This window comes from Lepidochelys olivacea, assembly GCF_965140295.1.
Source record: "Lepidochelys olivacea isolate rLepOli2 genome assembly, chromosome: 1".
Lineage (NCBI taxonomy): Eukaryota > Metazoa > Chordata > Testudines > Cheloniidae > Lepidochelys > Lepidochelys olivacea.
This window is the reverse complement of record NC_140411.1, coordinates 282,656,735-282,672,455: the sequence shown is the minus strand read 5'-3', so window position 1 is coordinate 282,672,455 and position 15,721 is coordinate 282,656,735. Positions and strand designations below refer to the sequence as shown.

At 36.2% G+C, this 15,721-nt stretch overlaps 1 protein-coding gene across 3 annotated transcripts in view; it reads left to right on the top strand.

Moving 5' to 3' along the window:
* Positions 1 to 15,721, top strand: part of NAV3 (neuron navigator 3) — a 366,054-nt gene that overhangs the window by 135,973 nt on the left and 214,360 nt on the right. For all 3 annotated transcript variants that reach the window (XM_084632115.1, XM_084632114.1, XM_084632113.1), the window contains exons 4-5: positions 1,222 to 1,294; positions 7,956 to 8,139. In XM_084632115.1, coding sequence (XP_084488241.1) covers positions 1,222 to 1,294; positions 7,956 to 8,139 — 257 coding nt within the window. The remainder of the gene's footprint in view (positions 1 to 1,221; positions 1,295 to 7,955; positions 8,140 to 15,721) is intronic.

Sequence of the window (15,721 nt, the reverse complement as noted above, 5' to 3'; positions counted from 1 at the left end):
TTTACCCCCCGTATGCTTTGTGGATAGAAAAGTGCCAATAAATCTTATTGTAAAATGTGTGAATGTGCAAATGATGCCTGTTCAAAGAAAACAAAATTCATTGCATTTACCAGTTTACCTACAGGTTTGTATATTAAGACGAGGGTGAATCATTTTTTAATATGCTTTACAATTAGATGATGTGAACAATAGATATTTTAAATAGGTTAAACCTTTTCTTTTATCTATGCAGTCTTCATCAGCTTTTTTAGTTGAAAACTTAAAGTAAAGCCAATCTGCAGAAGACACTGGCAACATGTCATTTTGCCCATTTTTGATAGAAATTTAACTAGACACATCAAATCTTTGCGTGCCAAGTTATTAACTTAAAATGTGTTGTTTAATGTTTCAAGATTTATGAAATATAAAACAAACAAACAAACAAACAAAATACAGGACCACAACAACCAAGGATGGTGACTCACAGAAACACTGTTTGGAACTTTCCATTTTCCTAACCTATTAAGAAAAAGTCATTACATTTATTCTGGGATTACTCATTTTACAGGCAGAATTGTCATCGTTATATTGCTCTTGCTCTATGCTTCTTTTCCTGTCATCTACAGCTGTGCTTGGTATCTGTGCAATGTGCTGGACCAACCATGGCAGTCACCATCCTGATGACCTTTACTGAGGAAGTATATTTTAGAGAAACTTTAACATAAAATATACTAATAGATGAGTTTTTAAAAAAATACTAAGAAAAACCAAACGAGGACTCATTGCTGTGACATCATCATTTTCTCAAAATTACACTTCATCCCAGACAAATACCTTCTTTGGCACACTTGTTGAATGTTTTTGCTCACATTCTTTCATTAAGGCAGTCTCCCACATCTCCAGACACACGTGTAGTGTTTAATCCTCTATGGATGCTTTCATTGCTGCTTATTTGTAGTGTACAAAATCCAGTTTTATGTTAAGTAGGTGGGTTGCTGATCTGTCAGCATGCCATTCTGGATCGGGCCTTTATGAATTGTTTTTAAGCACCAAAGTGGACAATGAAAGCTTTATAGCAATGCTCCAATTAGCGGTAATCATTCTTGTTAAACTCTGGAAAAGAGCTGTAGTATGTGATGAATGTAAAGTATTCATTCCCTTTTTCTCCCCTCTCTGCATTCTCACTCTAGTACATTTTGTAAAATAGCCTTAAATTGCTTGTTATTTCTGTTCATATTGCAGATTGAGAATGTTGATGTCTGCCTTAGCTTTCTGGCAGCCAGAGGAGTAAATGTTCAAGGTCTTTCTGCTGAAGGTAAGAAAAATACATCATCAACACAGATAATGGAATTCCTTTCTGAAAACTAATTTTCTTAATACAGATTACTTGCAACTAAACACCATTCTGAAGCTGCATTGAATTGCATTGAAATACACACACACACACATATACATATAGAGACAGGGGGGGAGACAGACATGGTTTAAACTTCCTTTCCGGTTTAATTAAAAATTAAATCAGAAAATTCAATATGTATATGAAAATTGGGGCAATAATTTAAATGAGTAATTTACTTTTCTGTATTTTGGTTCCTTTTCCTTTCCCCCCAATGATTTATAGCTACAGGGATTTCCAGATGTACATTTTTATATATTCATACATAAAGTATATTGGATTGGATCCTACAAATATGCAAGCAAGTGCCTTTGCCCATGTAATTAGTCCCAGTGAAGATGACTCACTTGAGTAAAGATATTCATATGAACAAACATTTTTAAGAGCAGGCCCAAATCTAGTAAATATTTGTGTGTGTGGTATGTATAAAATGGAACAGTGATTGGACCATTAAGAAGAGATGCTAATTCTATACATATTAATATCTAGTAGTAGCCATTTTTATTGTATTATAACCCTCAATGTACAGTCTGATGTACTACTATTTATGTATGTTTATCTTTAACATGTTAGGTTAAGCCTAGTCGTCCAACTTTTAGCTTCATTAATGTGCTATGCTTGCATTCTAAATACAAATGATACTAAAACAAGTGGATTTTTATCACTGCCTTTATGCAGTATTACGGAATTAGTATGATGAATAAAGGTTTAACCGTGAAAGGGGTTGAGCACCCTTGCAAGGTGCTGAGTACCCTGAATGCCCTTTGACTTCAGTGAACGGTGAGGGTGATCCGTACTTTGCAAGATTTGCTAATTGTTCAGTTTTGCTTTAGCACAATTTACTGAAAGGTAGAAGGCTGAGTACTCCTTTATCAGAGCTGGCAAATGCAATAGTGTTTCTTTCTAAAAGGTAGCCAGCAAGAAATCTTTGAATGAGATCTTTTGTTCCATATTAAAATTAACCGAGACTTCTTATTTCTCACTATCGCCATCTCAATAGGATCTTAGTAGAACAGTAACATTGCTATGTAAGTGTGCACAAAAGTACAGCATATGGTGTCTTTGTCACATTATTACTCAGTTGTCTGATTAGGGGAAGTTACTGCCTTAATTCAGAGTATTACCTATTTTGTGAAGATATCATCTATTCTCTATTATATCTTTCCATCTGCTAACGAGAATACTTAGCATTTATATAATGCCTTTCATCTGAGGCTCTCAAAGTACTTTACAAATTGAATTTATTGTGAAGTATAATTTGGATAGGAAATCCATGGTGTTTTACACTATCAAATGAGAGAAAAAACAATCATTTATTTAAAGGCTAGTATATCATATCTACACCATGCTGTAGCATGTTTTAGATGAAAACCCCTTCTTAATTCTACTCTTTGTTTAATAACAATGATCAATACACACTGAAATTCACTCCTGCATCTATACCTTCTGCTTTGTTTAGATAACACACTGTCGGTACTTATAGCCTATTAAAAGTACAATGTTAAAAACAGAAATATTTTTTAAAGACTTTATCAGTCTTTGAAACCTAATTCTTCTTAAAATGGTGAGTACACATCTCAGTCTTCTTTTTTTTTTGAAATTCGTATTTTAATGCAATTATGTCTGTTTTTTAAATATTACAAAAATACATTTTATTGATGAAATAGTCTCACTGTTTGCAGCAGACAGATGGCTTACCTAGCTATTTTAAAGAAAGAAGGGTTTGATCCAGTATTTCCAAGACTGTTATTTAAGCCAGTGGGAGTTTTCAGTGCTCAAGTAGCGCAGGAGCAGGGTGTCAGTATACAGAGGTTCTGGGTGAAATTCTGGCCCCATTAAGTCAATGGCAAAACTCCCACTGACGTCAGTGACAACAGGATTTCACTCTCTATTAGAGTAGGAAACACATTACAAATATTGCATTATCATCTAGAGTTCTATAACCACTGCATTTTGATTATTTATTTGGCTATCCTATATAGGACATTCCCTGTGGCTGTCATAAGCCAATAATTTATATCCTATATTATAAAACTGTGATGCTGAATTAAATGCTCTAATGAGAGACAGTCCACTGGGATCACTGAAGGATTCATTTAAAGAAAAATTATGCTAACTGAATCTAGCAATACTTGAAAGGCAAAGTCACGGATATACCCTTCTCTTTGATTACATAGTGCACTGGCATTTTTGTCCTGCTTAAGTCAGTATACAGCAAAATGGAGAAGCTCTAAAATGACATATACTGTATTGTCATTATGTCTTCATTTCTGTAGATTTTTGGTAACATTGTCCCTCTTTCTTTATTTTCAGTGCTGTTGTGTCCTTATTAGTTTTTGGTGTTTCACTATAAAATATTTATTTTGTATTAGAAAACATCTAAATTCTCTCCTAGCAATTTTGTGTTCTGTTGAAACCATAAATAATAATGATGATAAAAAAAAATAAGGCACAAAGTTCCTTCCAAAGAAAGCTGATGACACGAACTTTGGGTATAAAAGTAAGGTTACAAATCCTTGGGCAATATTGTGCTCGCAGTCACACTAGTGTAAAGTTGGAGTGAATCCTTTGAGACTATTGAGTTCAGTGAATTTACTCCAGATTTACCAGAGCAGAAGGTTGACTCCCTTAAGTTTATTTCTTCAGCACGAACTAAATGTAGTCCCACCATTCCTCTTTAGGAGAGGTAATTAAGGAAAAGAGAAATGTAATTCATCCATTTTTCCTTAATAAATGCAACTTGAACTTTTAAGAGACTCTTCCACTCGTTTGTCAGAATATTTATGTTTAAAGCTGGTTATCTGGATTTTATAAACTAGTAAGTCTGTTTCTTGTAATAGGCTTTGGTGAATGGTGGGTTATTCATCAGCGCATGCTGCAAACAGTCACAGGAGCAGTAAAACCTAATATCTAAGAAAGGGTTTCACAGCCAGCTGCCACCTGATCTGACACTTGAAAAAGGAGTTACTGAACAGAACTAATTTTCAAAACTGTATTGTACAATCACCACTGGAGAACCCAAAGGATAATAAAGAATAAAACAGTAGCAGCAAAAGGTAATTTTTTTTTCAAGTGTGAATATATACGTTATCTAAAAAATGCTTTTGGGTCCTTCAGTGGTCGGAGAATCTTCGCAACTTCTTAGCAACTTCTGAAAGTATGGTAATAAAAATAATTGTTTTCTCTCTCTGAGTTTTTTCCAGAACCCGTGCATTATAAAGTACGCAGCTAGCCACACATATTTTCGGGCACCCTGTTTTTAGCCGTTCATTATTTTTTAACTTTCACTTTCTATTGGGAAAAAAATTAACTATGATGCTGCCAGCAATTTGACTTATAAAGTTATTTAATCTGATTATCTAAGGGGGAGACAAGATGATCACATCATTATTCAGTATTGCATCAGGTGTAATCTGAAAATAAGTTGGCAACTGTCAGGGAGAATTTATTAGGAGGGGAGGACTGGGGACTATGATTAATCATTTTCTGTTAAAGGAAATGGTTTTGCAAAAAAATATTTCTGGAAATGATAAGAAATAATTAGTCATATTACTCATGGCCTAGTAGCTCATTTTGACATACAGATTCTTCCTTTCTACAGAAACTTGTGAAAAGCTGTTGGTCTCATCAAACTGATAAAAGATAAAGTTCAAAACTGATCATATCCTGCTTTAGAAGTAAATGTAAATATGGTTTAAGATGGAAGTGGTAGATGAGTGGGTGTGTTTAGCTTAAAAACAGATAGAGTTTGATCTTTCAAAGAGAAGATTCTTCTTTTATTAATCATTTCAAGTCACAAAAATTAGTCTGTTGCTATAAAATGACCAATAAACAAACCAATATCAAGCACAGAAAATAATTTTAAATAAGAATTATGCTTTAAATGTCATCAGTGAGGTTGTCTTTTGGAAGAATGTTCTTAAAAAACGTTGTTTCACTCTTGTTTTCTTAATGGCGCACACTTACCTGAACAATGAGCCCAGTCTGACTTCAAAAGTCATGGCTTCCTAAAAGAACATAACATGTAGGAAGTGTTCTTCTGTACAGCTCTGGTGGTTCCATGGGAAGTTGAAGATCTTATCGCAATTTTCATAGCGTTCTGTTCAAATTTTCCTCTCATTAAAATAGGTTCTAATGTACATGGCGGTGTTTGCTATTGTTTAATGGAACAAATGTAAGTTGGCTGCTATGTTTTGCCAACACATTCATGTATGTGCTAGTAGCTGAATTATTCCTTCTTAAAGAGAAAAAAAATAGTTTGCTAAGGATATGACTGTGAAAATGCTTATATAAATTCTGTTCTAAAAAATTCATTAAAAAGTGCTATAAAGCTCCTGCACTTTAATACATCTATATTTGCAGGAATAATAGAAATCTAGCCTGAGATACTCTTTTGCAAGATAAGGTATTGAACAATTTAGATTAGGCATTGTTAAAATTTGTAGGTTTGATGAAAACCTTTCATAAGAAGTGAAGCACCAAAGTAAATTGACTGTGAGGTTTTGAGCAGACCCACGTGCTCCAGATAATTTCTTTAAATAATGCTTTTTTCCCCTGAGGCTACTTTCTTGACACTGGGATCATTTATAAGATGGGAATAACATTGTTTACTCAGTACTTAATCTCAGTCAAGAAACAACAAAAGTAGAGAGTGAGGAATGTGAGACAGGAGGAAGCTACCGGGGATCATCTTAGTTATGTTGGTGGCAGTGTAGACAGAGGAATATTTGAACCGTTAAAAAAAAAGAAATGGTTCTTCAGTCTTTCTCATTCAATATTAGAATGTGAAATGAAAAGCTAAAAATAATATAAAAGAAACATTAGAAAAGCTTCTGAGAAATCCTAAGCACCAGGTTCTGCTATGAAAAAGCTGGCTCATATATGGTAATCTGCAGTTCCAAGTCTTCTGTTTTTAATTTGTGGGAGGATTCTCTAAAGCTATTTGATAGAGGTCGGTATATAGAAATCTGCAGGTAATCTGCCTTCATGCTGTGTGCAGTAGGATTGGCATACCACTCCAACACATGTATGATCACCTGGAATTTTACTGGAGCACAAACAGAGAGAGGAACTAGAATCTCCAAAACGTCCTTGCAAGACGATTTAGTTTCTCAGTACTGTCGGTTCCTGCTTATCTGCTCTTGACTTTGCTCCACTTTCTACTTCCTTTGTGCTGGCAGTGCCAGTCTGGAATGTCCGCTCATCTGCTTCTCCCACAGCCTTCTTCACCTGTTCTCTGTGCTGATTCCTAGGCAGGGACAGTGTCTCTGAAGTGACCTAGAAGGCCACTAACTTTCCTCCATCAGATCTTTCCACAATACATTATACATCCACAGTGCATACTAGAATTTGGTCAACTAACAATGGGAAGATGGGGTGGGGGACAACCAAATAGAGCGGATGTGTATTTATATAACCCCCCTCAAAATATATATAGATGTAAAAGGTGTGTATATGTATTGCTAGGTTCTCTGTCACCCACCATTTGAATATTCCTTCTCCTTTTAGATGGTAGGTTCTTCAGAGTTGAGACAATGTCTTCCTGTATGTGGACAATCTGTAGCACATAACCAAAATATAAATAATAATAAAGCACATACAATATACTGTATTTCCTGGTAGAAATGAAAAAAAAAAGGCCAGACATTAGGAGCAATTACAGTAGAGGTGTAAAATTAAATTCTGAATTTGAAGGAAAGAGGATTGCAACCACCTTTGTGGGAGGATTATTAATTGCAGTTTTGATGCAGTATGTCTTGGGGTTGGGGAACTGTTTTGTCCAATTCACATTCTCTAGAGGTATGGACAATGGCTGGAAAATGGAGATATGGGGCTAAATCCTCTCAAACGCTTGATCTCTCCAGTCAGACAGCATAGCCAGCTCAGATACAGTCATTCCTGCAGACTTTGCACAGAGGGTCTATCAGAGTGCTGTGCCTGTGATGACCCCAAATTGATTAGTAACTGGCTAGTTTTCAAATATCTCTCAACTACTTTGGCCTTTATTCTGTGAGATTTTTTTCTTTAAAGATATTTTAACTACCTTTTAATCAAACCTGTTTGCATATAACCACAAGTAGAATTGTTTTATTTTAAACGTTGGATTGGGAGAATTTTGATTAAGAAATATAAATAACTTCTTTAGCAACTGTACTCCTGTCCCCTATACCTCTCACAAGTCTTTGTACTGATTTTAGGCAGAGGGAATATATTGATTTCACGTTCATTGCAGATCACTTGAGCTCTTAAGGGCTGTATTGCATTAGGAATTCTACCTGTGTTTGTGTTCATATCGGTTCATGTCTAATCATGGCAGCATTATAAAGACAGATGGGTAGTACAGTGTTAAGAACAATCTGCTACCATGCCTGCAGTTCTCCAGTAATGGAGATGCTGCATAAGAAGTAATGACTGATAATTAAGCAGTAACTGCAATAACAATGCAATTAAGCAATAGTGATATGATGCTTGAATACACATACACGTATATCTATAGGTGTATATAGACACACACAAATATACACACCTACACATACAAAAGTGAGAGTCTAACCCTGGTGTTTTCACTTCTTTTTTATAGAAATAAGGAATGGAAATTTGAAAGCCATTTTAGGACTGTTTTTCAGTTTGTCTCGGTACAAACAGCAGCAGTACCATCAGCAACAATACTACCAATCTTTGGCAGAGTTACAACAGCACGTCTCTCATTCTTCCCCTCCCGCTGAAATCAGCCAATCCAAAACACAGCAAGATATGCAGTCCAGGTAGGTCTAAGTATTCTTCTCCGCTAACAGGGCCTTTTTATTTGTTTGTTTACAAAAAGGCCTCGAGCTCTCTCTGTTTGGACAGAAATTTGTAGAGGGTCAAGACCAGAAAAAGCTGGTCACTAACTATTTAAAAGCCTTTAGCATTTTACGTAGCCATTACTTTGCTATGCATAAGGGCACCATAGATATTTTATGTGCCGAGGTGGTATAGTAGTTGTGTTCCTTTGGAGCAGAGTTGGATGAACAGTGAATATTTATCACCATATTTGGTTGAATTTTTTCATGTTTTTTTACTGTGTTCGTGCACTTTTGTGTTTGCTGTGCAAATGTTCTGGAAGATGACTTTACTGGCCTGGATGTTATAGGGAACAGCACATTATACATGAATATTAGAAAATAGAAAAGCAAATTATGAATTTGTTCACAGGAGTATCTCACTTAATTCTTAGAGCTAAACTCATCCACTTGGGGAAAAGAAACAATACTGAGTCATATGTGTGCCGAATCAAAACCAGCTAACACACCTCATATGTAGTATATTGACCATTTGCAATGAATTTCACATGCCTACTCTCCACAGCGAGAGTCATTTGCCTAACTATGCAGTGAATAATTTCAAATAATGAATAAACGAGAAAAATATTAAGCTATTGGAAAACCATTCACAATAAACAAACAATCTCCCCTATGCTATATTTTCTGTGAATTATTTACGCAGTCTACGTGAGTAGTTTAAAAGAAAAAATAGTGTAAAGGGTCAGCTGGCTTTTCTCAGTGTTTTGTCTTAAGGGTTTGGTTTAAGTGTTAGGTATCGAAAGCCATTGAATTCACAGTGATGGAGGTTTTAGCTGTTGTATTCCATTGGTTTCACAGTGTAGCTGAAAAACATCTTATGAAAGGGTTGTTATATATTGACCGTGACATGGGAACTATTTTTTAAACACAAATATCTCCTTCATTTGAAAACACATTAACATTGTTGACTTTACTGGAAAAAGCAAAAGATAGTACAGACAACACATATATAAACTCATTTGAATGGCAGCCTTTAGACCAGAGCGTCAATCTTGTAAATGTTCAGTTTTGTTTTGTTTCATCCATTTGTTTGTTTGTTTAAATGACAGCTGCTTACTATATGAACAGCCGCGTGTGGAAAAATGTGATATGTCTCACTCAATACTAGATTGTAGAAGTATTAGAATGCACTAAAAATGTTTTGGTACTTGTATTCATTCACATGTACAAATTCTTAAACTGTTTTGTTCCCCCTACATTAATGTTTAGGACAAATATGTTTCCTCCTCTGCTGAGAAATTGTCTACCAGATTTCAGTTCAGTGGAAATTTTTGCCTTGAAGTTATGAATGCAGTAAAAAGTTTGCAGTGGAAGTGCTGGTTGGGGCATTTTAACTGTCTTATCTCATTTGAAAGGCTAAGAAAATTCAGAAATAGTAGTGTTTAGATTTGCCTTGGATATCAATTTCAAAAGCACTGATCTTTTTTGCTTTCCACTGAAAATTAAACTATATGCAGATTTTTTTCTTATAGAGCTCTAATTTAAACACTGATCCTGCAAGATGCTCAACTCCCATGGAAATCACCTGATAGTTGAGGGTGTGAAACACCTCACAGGAGGCAGTCAATATCTTGTAATATTGGGCCCTGTGTACCTTTGCTTTTCACAAAATAAAGACTTTCCTTTTTTCAGTTTTGCCTTTCCTCTTGTGCTGGAAGTGACTTTGAATGAGGCTCCCCATGTACTCGGTGTTCAGCACTCTGACAAATAGTAAATAAGCCTTTGCTGCTGATACATTTTACACCTAGTATAATAAAAGAAGTGGAAAGTTTATTATAAAGCAAGTTGTTAGGGATAGGCAGCAGTACGTCCATATTCCTTCCTCTGCTTCACCACCACTTTACATGCAGCCTGTACATATGTGTAACAGGGTCCATGACCTGCCTCTCTTCCTGGGGCCCGCTTGCTGCCCCCAGTAAGTCTCAGAGAGGCTTCAGGGTTGTGCAACACCCATGTCTTTATTTACCTATAGTTATCCCACCACCAGTGTTTATCTATTTACAAGCTTTACAGGATTATTCAACCTCTTTTACAGGCAGAGTCAGCCATCAGCAAGGAGGCCTCCAGTTCCCTCCCTGACTTCTCCCTGGCTGCCCCCCAGCCTTCTGGCTCCCTCCCAGCCTTTATAGCCCTTGGCTTGTCAGGCTAGCAGTTGTTGCCAATCCTCAGGCCAGCATCAGGCCTTTTCCATCAGCCTCAATCTGTTTCCCCTGATTGGAGCTGACTGAGCAGTGGCTAATTAGGTGCTTTTGCACCAGCACCCTGCTACAATATGTGATTGTCAGAGAGACTTTGAAGGGAAAATCAAAGTTTTATAACGGATTTAGAAGAGAGTTATTACAGTGTTATTATAGTCTGTTATCCAGTCCTTTGCTCTCTATCAGCAGGCACAGGGTTAATTTTAGATGGGGTGCCTTTCATTAGTAGTCATCCAAGATTTCAAAGTTTTTTGAACCAGCCGTCTACCTACACTTCTTTTCTCCATTGCTACAACTTGAACTGCCTAGTGGTATCTTTTGGAGTACTAGCATGATGCTAGTCTTCCTAGCCAAAGTAGTGGATCAAAAGATGGACACAATAAGCACAAAGATCCTCCCCTTGGTTCTGTTGACTATGTATGCCTCCTTATGTTGAGAGCTGTGATTGTGATATATTCAGAGCCCTGATGTCTCATGCCCTCTTGGAGGATAAGAGGTACAAGAGTTGAAGCAAGTTTAGCCAGAAGTCCTGTCCAGGTGAGGGGTCACTACTTCACTTAGGGTATGTCTATGCTGCAATTAAAAACCCATGGCTGGTCCATGCCTACTAACTCAGGCTTGCAGGATTTGGGGTAAAGGATTGTTTAATTGCAGTGTAGATGTCCGGGCTTCCTTTACTAAATCTGTGTGCGGTTGAGATTTGGTCCCTGAATTACCCTTGTATCACTGTACGATATGCTGAGCTATTATAAATCTCTATAGTTTCCTATTTGGTTAACAGAAAACAAGAATTCAGTTATTATATTCACACTTGGAGAAATTTGATCTCATTCCCCCATCCATCCATCTCTTGAACTTTTTATGAAGGACATAACTTTACAACATCTCTTTTGCAGTATAGTTTTAGTGACCAAGACTCAGGCATTTGGTTCTGAATGTATTCTTTAATATTTCCTTACAAATACTTGCCATTATCTTGATCTGCTAGTAGTTTAGGAAGCTATAGAACATAGAAGAATTGACATCATGGAAAGTCTAGTATGTTTATTAAAGTTAACACTTTTCTTTTGCTGCTGTTATGGAGGAACAACAGGACAATGTCATATAATAATGAGCCTCTCGACTGACAAAAAAAATTAGTGCTCTTGAAAAATCTGCATGGAGAAATATATATATGCATGTGAAATATCTGTATGACACAGAGCAGCACTTTATTTGCTTGACCATGATTTTTTATTCTAGATATAAACAAAAATAGCATTGGGCTGATTAAGTTAGATGTTGCTTAGCTAGAAGCACAAGGTGAATTAATGTTAATGTTTCGTAAAACAGAACCATTGACATATTTTTGACAATTAATTTTTAACATAGGAACTTAAAACTTACCTAGTTCATTAAATGGTAATAATGTCTCAATAAAATGTAACATAAAATTGCCTTGCATTGTTTCTTTTTTCTGTATTATCAGAAGAAATTATCCTACTCCAATAATCTATCTAGTGGAGTTAATTAAATTGTACAGGTCTATCCCTCCATACCTGATCTTAATCTTAAAGATGATTCTCATAAATATAAAGTATTGTTATAAGTCTTCCTTGCAGCTATTACTTGAATATTTTCTTGCTTAACCTGCTCCAATTTCCACTGTATTTCCTTGAGAGCTCCTGTTTTTAGGTAATGCTTAATACTCTGAAAAACTCTGTCAGTTAGAAAACTAAGGTTAGCAAATTATTCATGGCAATATTAGGGACATGTTCAAAACATTTTTTGTCTATAGTAAATGTATGCAATACATATTTGAGGCCTATGACCCATTTTTACCCAGGAAAAATTCCCACTGATTTTTGGATAAGGACTATAGGATTGACCCTTATGTGGCAGAGGCAGGATAACTAATATTTGAATGGTATGTTTATCTTCATTCACTCATAAATAATGATTTATATAAGACTTCACATTCATTATGAACATCTGTCTTCTTGTATGTGGGTTAATGGCAGTACAACCCTCTTTCTATTTCTTCTTTGTATATTTTGTTCACCAAGAGCACCTACCTGAGGCCACTGTGAAAATACTCTTTGTGTTTAATGGGCTGTATAAATTCAACATTTAAATGTATTTTGTGTATAGATGTAAACACAACAAAGTGTGTATACTGCACAAGGAATATGTTTTATATACATTTTTTTAAAATGTTAACATAAACATTTAATTTTCATTGTGTAATTTGGAGCTTTGAGAATGTCTTTTATTATTATTGCAATTCCTTATTAATAATGTTTATTACTCTGCTGGGGATTATCTTGCTATTTGCTCCTGTCTGGTTCGTCTTTTTCCCCAACACACACACCTTGGCTGCCTGTTCAACCCAATGGTGAGAATATTTGAGTGTTGGTCTCTGTGTGTTGTAGATGTATTGTAGTTTGTGCTGAAATATACAAATATGTGACTCAGACTAATTTCATTTGTTTTTAAAAATAGATTGGATTTGAATTAAAGTAATTTATTAAAACAATCAGGTGGTAGACAATATCCAGAATATTGCCCCTTTAAGTGAAAGCATTCAGAAGTCTCAAAGTATTTTGTGGGTACATTTCAAAGTGACATAACAGAAGTGTAGTAGAGACCACAGGTTGGTGAGAAAATTCCTTTTGTGGCAGTCAGATATGATAAGACGATTGCCTAGATTCATCTTGATTTAGCCTGAGATGAAAGAAAGTATTTAGTGTTATTACTTGTGTTTCAGTGAAGCACTTTGAAAAGTTAACTCTTTGTAGATAGTCTACTGCTGTAGAGATAAATATAGTCTAGATTATGAAAGTATTGGCCAAAAGTCAGGATCCTCCATCTTTATTTCAGCAACCAGTAGCTTCTATTTGATTAATGTTTGCTTTGCTGTTTTATTTCCTTCATCAGTGAAAATTATGAAATTATGGATGTCATCATTTCCACTTCGAAATACAGGCCTCAGGTGAAACAGTTATAAATGTGGAAAGGGAAAATACCATCAATAAGTCGCACTGAACATGGTCAAACTATAACAGTGGGTAAAATCCTAACCCCATTGAAGCCATTGGGAATTTTGCTGCTGGGGTCAGTGAGGCTAGGATTTCACAGTAGGAATGTAAAAGAGAGGCTCAAAATACAAAATGCAAGTTTGATCCAGATTTCAAAGTTGATGGTGTTTGGATCTGGGGTTTTGGTTCAGGCCTTTCTATGATTGTCACTGGGCTTGAATCCACTCCTGATCCCATTGAAGTCAAAGGAGTTTTGCTATCAACTTCAATGGGAGAAAGTTTGGGCTCTTTAGCAGCAGCAGAAAAAGAAGTAAGAGTCTGATAGAACCAGGTACTAAAATGGATCTGAATCAACAAAAATTGCACTTCATAGAGAACCAACGAGGCTGCATTTGCAATCATTACAGTCCCCTTTTAAGTAAGATTATTGTGGAGAAGCAAAAGTTCCAGTACATACTTGCAGTCAGAATGTTAAAGGGGTGGCAGGATAAGGTTTGCTCTGAGAGAGGAGATAATGTGTCCAATCCTGTAAAACCAGTTCAAGCCAAACTCCAAACCATAGGAGTCAGACCTGCATCAATAGGGAAGGATTGTGCCCCCCCAAATGAATATCATTTGGCCTATAGACTTCTGGAGGCAGCAGTTAAGTTTCAAGTTTCAGATTAAGGAGGCAATGTCTTGGGCTGAGAATGGAGAGAGTTAAAGGAATTTACAGTCAGAGAAGTGTCATTATCCAAAGAATAGTCAATTTATGGAAAAAATATTAAAGATAGCAATGCCACTAAATGTGAACAATACTAAAAATGATTTAGACACCCACTTAAAGGAAAAATATGTGGTCAGTAATAAGCAGTAACTCAGTGGAAATAATAGACTTAGATTGGTTTTCTGACCTCCTTCCATCTCAAAGTTTCCTGCGTTCCTGCATGACTAACTATGAGACTTTGCTGCTACAGTATCTTAGATAGGTGTCTCATGATTTAGTTATGATTCTGTTGTTGCTTTGAGCTTTGGCAATAAAAAATATCATGGTGCTGGTGGCCTTATTTATATATGTCAGTACAGATACATGACAACAATGGTTCCATTATATTTTTTTACACCACATTTTGCTAGTGGATTCCATTATCACAGCAATACATTTAAACTTGCCATAGTGTTGATCTTCCAACCACCCAGATACTAAAATAAAACACATGTGGATGAAAGCAAAAGTTCTTTCTCATTTATGGATTAGGCAGTAGCTGGTTTCAGTGAGCTGTCAGCAAAATTCCAAAAGATGGACAAACTATTTTATCACATACAGGAATGATGTGCGCAGCTTGAGATCCAGATGGATTTTGTTAATTCGTTATATTAAAGGAACACCCTGTTTTTTTAGGAGCATAAACAAAGTTAGGTGGCTGATCTTTGTAAGCAGTTACATGTATAGCCAATACACTGAACTGAGTTTCATTTTGCTTCTTTCTCAGAAGTAGTAGAGGAAAAATGAAGCATGTTGCATTCACAACTTATTGTATCCTATACTATGCTAGGTACACAAATATTAATGTAATGCCTGTGATTATGAATGTAAACGGCCCCAAATCAAAATATGAAAAGCCAGATTCTAGTCTTGGTTACACCACAGTAAATTCAGAGTAAAGGCATTGACTTCATTGTTTTTATAGGGCTAGCTGTATCTTTACAGTCTGCTCGGAGTGAGTGGCGTTACATCACTGCACCACCGCACGAGTAAACCAAAGAATTAATTGTGACACAGTGAGTCACAATTTCCCTCTGCCCGTCCTGTGTCCGATTACCCACTCTGGTAAGGGCAGAGCCAAGGCTCTTCTCTTTCTCTGTCCCCTCCCTGCCAACATGATCTCATTGGGAGTATCAGCTGTGTAGCTCCTGCTCTCCCCCCTACAACCAGTGTCCGTATATAAGCAGATGTGAGCAGACGCATAAGGCGGGGACATTATTCCCTCTTTCTCCTCTTTGTTACTTGAGTAAAGGCTATTACAATCTACCCAAAAGTAACGGTTGTCTTAGTAATGTTAATATATACTGTAGATAGTTAAATCCATTTGGAAGGCCATGCAGAATGTAGTAGAGTGTTTAATAAGTGGTGCATCTCTTTGTGAGCACATGATGCTCTATCCCTAACCCTAGGATCTGCGCTAGCTGCTTGTTGACTTCCTCCTTGACCTTAAGATGTTGTTTTTACTCATAAAGCCCCAGTTGTTCTGAGACCTTCCTATCTGGGAGACCAGCTCTCTTCCTATTCCACCCTGCTGCATTTGAGAT